We start from the raw sequence: 6,000 nt of genomic DNA on the forward strand, positions 1-6,000 counted from the left end.
TAACCCGTACCTTTATCCCCATTAGCCATTGACTCAAATTATACCGACCAATGAAATTTTTCCCCTCTCTTAACCCACCTTCCAATCCCCCCCACTCACTAACGCTTTTCCTGGTGTTTCCTACCCTCTCCCACATTCTTTCGTACCTACCCCCGTACTCCCCTCCCCGCCCCCTCTTCCCACAACTCCCCCACCCTTTCCAGAAGAGGGTATATATACAATGATTGTGACTTTAAACTTTGTACCTGAGGATGACGCCGTAGCGTCGAAACTAGTCGTACCTGTAATAAAGTGGTGGATTGGAACAAAGTGTTTCTTTTTCATTTATAAAAACCATTATTTAAAAAGAAATTTTTCAACATTATTTGCATTTATTTTCTTGGGGAGTATTTCTTTTAACTCTTCAGGAAATCGATTAAACAGCAGTCTTCCTGAAACTTCTGGAGTTTTTGTAGTGCTGCTACTCTGTAATGGCCATTATGAAAATTATCCTTATCCCTGGTGCTGTACTTGCTGCTGAACATCCCTATTTCTGACCAGCGAAGGGGTTTTGGTGGAGGCGTACAAAATGACAGTATACATATAGATACAGGGAATGATCATGATTTTGTGACATTTGAAGTACTCCCTGCAACCATACCATGATGGCAACTATTATTATGGGTAATCTACCAGTTAAGGTATGTTTCGGGTGGACACAAGCTACCAAATGGTACAGAAATGATTCCCTTGCCTCTACTTACAAAACATAATCTGACATCAATGCTGCAATGAGCTCCTCTTCAACTATGCATACTTCTTTCCTCCTCCTTTCCATCCAAAATCCCTATCATACTCCAGCCCTTTCCTTGTTTGCCTAACATTCTCTATCAGTGTTCAACATCTAATTGCCTACCAGAATACTCTGCATCTACTTTTCCTGCTTCCTTTGGATTTCTCCCAAATATCCACTCTCCTACCCAACTATGCCTCGCTTTTCCTTGTTTGTTTTCCTTCTATCCACTTTACCTTCTCCACAACCACATTTCAAAAGCCTTCAACTTATGCTTATGATTCTGCTTCAATGACCATGTTTCCCCATTATACATACTCTGCATAACTACACTCCATATCAAAGTTTTAAAGAGCCTTTTCTTAAAATCCTTACTCAATGTCCCTGTCAAAAAATTTCTTTCCTTCCCTCTTTCAAGCGAATGCTTCTTTGCCTAAAGCATTTCTTCTCCTTATTTCCCAATTACTTTGAACATTTTGGTCCAAAACATTTCCAAGATACATAAACAGTTCCACGTGCACTAGTTCCTAGTTTATTTCTTCCTATTTGAAGGTTTAACTTAGTCATCCTATGACAAACTTAAGTTTGATCAACCATAAATAACTAATTTTATGAATTCCTCACCAATTTTCATTCCCATATCCAGTTCTTCCAATGCCTCTTTTAACCATTCCCTCCACATAAACGTTGAACAACACAGGTGATAATGGACACCCCTGTCTTACTCCTCTTTCTAACATTGTCACATTCGTCACTCATACCTAAGCAATCTGAGACATATACAGGTTGCAGAGAAGTCTCCTATCCCAATGTTCTACAACTATTTTCAGTGATGTATTCAATAGTTTTTCCTAATTCCATTTATCAAACTACTTTTTTAAATCTATGCAACAGAAAAATATATCCCAAATGGATTCTATATTCCCCTCTATTAGTGTTTTATTACTGCTATGGCATCATGCATTACTCTCCTCTTCCTGAAACCAAACTGATCATTAAGTACTCATTTGCCCTGCTCTCAATCCTCTAATGGAGGGTCCTGGGAACCAGTTTAGCTGAGCGCGGACTCAAAACTTATTGTTCCATAGTCTTCGCACATGGCTGCCTTTCCCTTTCCTATAGAGCCTACTGATACTCCTCCTTGTTTTTCCTGTTAATGCTTCCAAATTCCATTTCTTAACAGTCTTCCCTAGTTTCTCACTCAGAGGCTACACTTCATTATTACTCAATTATGGTCTGAGTCCAATACAATATATACATAACTATTCCTTCCTACCAAGTTAATTATTCTCATTGACTTGGATATTTAATTGTCATCTTCAACATTATCATGGAAGCATTTTATCAAGCCCCTGTCTCTGAACCAAACCTCAAGTTGATTAAGGAAATATAGGGTAAATTCAAGCATTCAGAAGTTCAGTGCATTGCTACTAATTGGATAAAATATATTGATTACATTAGGTAATCTTTTATTACTAAATGATTAGCCAATGGTGTTCAAGTAACTCTTCATGCTGATAATACTGCTCTGGTGAATACCTGTACTTAATCAACTGGTGAAGGTGGACAAAATGAGCAAATAGCAATCTGGTGTGAGGCTAACTGTGACATAATTGCAGAAAAATCACACATTTTATATTTTTTACCTAAATCAAAATTTAATTGTTTATAGCTACTAAACAATCAATCTGTTAAACATGTTAAACATAAAAAATTTTGTGTTTACCTTTAATTACATATTTCAAGTTGGAGAGATATGCTTGTAATTTAGCCAAGAAATATAAAACACACTGCTTTATGTTCAAATGCATAAAATCAAACTCTTAATCAAGATGTGCTAATTTCTAAGCATTTTGGTGAATTCTATCTTTAACTCACAGTATCCCTTATTGGGGTGCCTATACTCAAGGTCTAAAAATTTTCAAGGTACAAAAAAGAGTACCCATAATTTTAGCAGGACAATCTCACACACCTTGTTGGCCATAATTTGAATCTCTCTAGCTTTTGCACTAATCAAGCAGGCATTTAGACAATCGTAATAATCTGGGAAAACAATAACTCACTTCTTAAAACTTGTACCACACAAAATTACTCAACATGCAGGTAAACTGACTTGCTACCATTTTTAATCTATCTACAAAATACTGCCAATTAAGCAGAGAGAATGGTAAGAGGCTCTAAAATAAAACTTTTTAAGTCTGCAAATGAATCGAGCAGTATGACAACCCTAAGATGCAACTTCAAAATTCCCACTGAGAAAATTATTACCATATTAGTAAGTACCTTAATGATGCTATAGTACAGAGACCATTGCATATTTTATGAATAGCTAAGTTTCTACACAAGTTTGTATTTTCGCAAATTTTATTCGTCATTAAAATGTTGACACACGACAAATAACAATTATCATTAATAAAAAAGCTATATTTTAACATAAATTTTGCATCGATTAACTGTTTCCGGATTTACTCCGCAGAATTTCTCCATATTCAGCAAAAAGAAAAACTTTGAAGTCCAGGGTTAAAAACTATTATGGACTAACTCAAGTTTGAACAATGTATGCTATCTTCAACCCTAAGATGATATAACATGTGGAAATCTGGGCCAGCCAATAAAAAAGTTTTTGAAGAGAAATTCACAAAGATTTTAAAAACGTTTTTTCTTTTCTTTTCAAGCTCTTAAATGACACTTCCTCGTGTCATTTAAGAGCTTGAGATTTCCGTAATTTCGCCTTGTTATCTAGTCAATGTGTTTTGAGCTTGACTATGGTAGGAAGCAACCTCTTGTGATAACAACAGTCATTAATGAAGTTTTGGGATTGACACAATTGCATATGCCTCTAGGAAAGCAATCCAAAAATATGAAAGTAAGAAAAGTCAGTTGCGAAGCTCATGTTGATATAGGTTTAAGATTTAGCCTAAATAAATTTTCAATATGTTAAGAAGAAGACTGGATGATACCCTAATACATGAAGGTGGTGGATACCCTAATAAATACAACAACCGGCACTTTTTAAAATAGTTAGTTAACACTACAAACACCAGACATTTAGCAACTGTCAACTTTTAATAACACGTTGAAGGATTCTTGGGATGAAGGTACAGTCCATCAAAATGTTTTTATCTTGTTTCTTCAGTGAAAATGTTACATCCAGGATATTATGGATTTTCTACTTAAAACATATCAATACTATCGCAATGCCTTTCACAAGGTCTCCAAATAATAAATTTTATTTAATGTCATATTGCCAATCAATAATTAAGCCTCGGAAAATTATTCTAATGTTTCTGGTAAAAAATACATTAGGTCAAAACCGACCTCTTGAACGTTATGAATAATGCACTTACCTCTTTATTGAGCGTTCTTAAGTTTTGCTGCTCCGAGGCTACAAAGAGCTTCTCATTCCGTAGGTGGTCTGCAAGCTCAACAATCTCCCATTGTAACGAAACCATTTTTTGTATATGTTCAATCTTCGTACTTTGCTAAAATTGGACAAAGGGCAAAAGTCACGATTATAGTGGAGAGATTTCATAATTACGAATGAAGTTGGAAATTACTGCACAGTGAAACCCTTTGGGTTTAGAATATCTCATACATCGCCTAAGCCCACTTGTGGGGTTAATCAGGCGAATACGCTTATCAACAACCCCAGCGCACGCCCACTTCTTTTTGCCTGGATATGGAACACATTTTTTACAGTGATTAACTTCAAAATTCATTCCAGGGGTACCAACTTGCATAAAAAATACACGCTCATATATTTGGAATCGGAATCATTGCATCTACCCAGCTGTCACCCATTTACAAGCGAATGTTGAAATAAGTGTAAAATCTTATTACGTCGTCCGTTTCCTGTTCGTGATTTCACTGCCAAGAAACATTAATGAAAATTTTCACTTACGTACGAAGGCGGAATAAAGTGGTGTTCCTATATGAATAGTGCCTATTTGCAATACGAAATTCCAGCAAGACTTCACACTGTAAACGTAGGCGTATTTAGCAGACGGAATGGGAGTATCAAGTACATTGAAAGGTTATAGCCATTTTGACAACGAATCGAAAACACTGATAGCAATTGTGTACGATACAACTCGATTATTAACTTTCGAGTCTACTGATCGATGGAAACAGTGTAATCGATAGGGTTTCGGTGCCATTTTCGAACGTTGGTTCAATGAATTTACAATTATTATTAAACGACTTGTTCGACTTATTTTCGTGCAATGGAGTTCATACTTGTAATTAAAAGAAAATTTTTAAAAAGTCGCCGTTCCAGAGTTCTCCTGATCGCTCGACCTTCGTGAAGTCACAGACGTACCGTATTTCTGTGCAACCGTAAATAGGTGCTTACAATGTACATACCGGATCCTTAGGTGGACTTTCGTTAGTGGGATTCGTCAAATGACCAGTTCTACAAAGTTAGTATTGAGTTTTTTCTTGTGATATTTTATTTTAAATTGAACATTCCCGGTGACAAGAGCTCTCTCACAATGATCGCTTCTGTGAAAGAAATGACTACTGTAGAATAATCGTGTAATGCTATTGTATATTCAAAATAGTCGCCCTTTTTTCTAGTTACATTCTGTTCCCCCTTAGTAATCGTGAGAAAATAAGTAATAAGAATAAAAAGTAATGGTATAGCTGCTGTAGCGCTAAAAGCAGAACAAATGTATCAGTTACTCTCACAAAATATTTGTCGGGTTTGAGTTTATCTCCTGCTTTATTTTGGGATCCTGTGAATTAACCCTATGGATACTTGCTAAAACACTTCATCCAATGTGACTCTCAAGTTAGAACTATCATTAATCAGTATATTGTTTTATAACAAGGAATTTTACCAAGACTATGAGTAGGAAGGTATTTGGTAAATGAATCCGTGACTTAGAACATACACTAACCAAATTTGGGACACTAAATGCTTTTCTCTTGTGTTTGCCTGAATTCACCCCTTGCTAACAACTGCATGTCCTACTGTAGTCAATAACATAATTTAAGTAGGGGCCAGCACAGGGTTTGATAAAACATGATGGGAGAGGTACTTTTGTATCCCTTGGAAAAATTACAAAATAGGGTTAAAAATATCCCCCAAGGTGTTCAATGGAGAATAAAATTATTTAATACTGATGAATTTCATCAATAAAAAAATTCAGTCCTTGTTATTTTATATTTCTACACTTCTCTAAAAGTTCTTTTCTGGTTGCTTATATAACTCACTTTTTATTCCTCTC

The 6,000-nt window shown here is 35.7% G+C and overlaps 1 protein-coding gene across 1 annotated transcript in view; it reads right to left on the reverse strand.

Moving 5' to 3' along the window:
* Positions 1-4,819, reverse strand: part of Gapvd1 (GTPase activating protein and VPS9 domains 1) — a 62,457-nt gene extending 57,638 nt beyond the window's left edge. Inside the window, exons 1-2 of the mRNA XM_071591580.1 lie at positions 4,674-4,819; positions 4,120-4,254 (exon numbers count right to left, since the gene is read on the reverse strand). Coding sequence (XP_071447681.1) covers positions 4,120-4,224 — 105 coding nt within the window. The 5' untranslated portion in view covers positions 4,225-4,254; positions 4,674-4,819. The remainder of the gene's footprint in view (positions 1-4,119; positions 4,255-4,673) is intronic.
* Positions 4,820-6,000: the final 1,181 nt, after the last annotated feature.

This window comes from Hetaerina americana, unplaced genomic scaffold (assembly GCF_022747635.1).
Source record: "Hetaerina americana unplaced genomic scaffold, ioHetAmer1.1.p SCAF_1, whole genome shotgun sequence".
Classification (NCBI taxonomy): domain Eukaryota; kingdom Metazoa; phylum Arthropoda; class Insecta; order Odonata; family Calopterygidae; genus Hetaerina; species Hetaerina americana.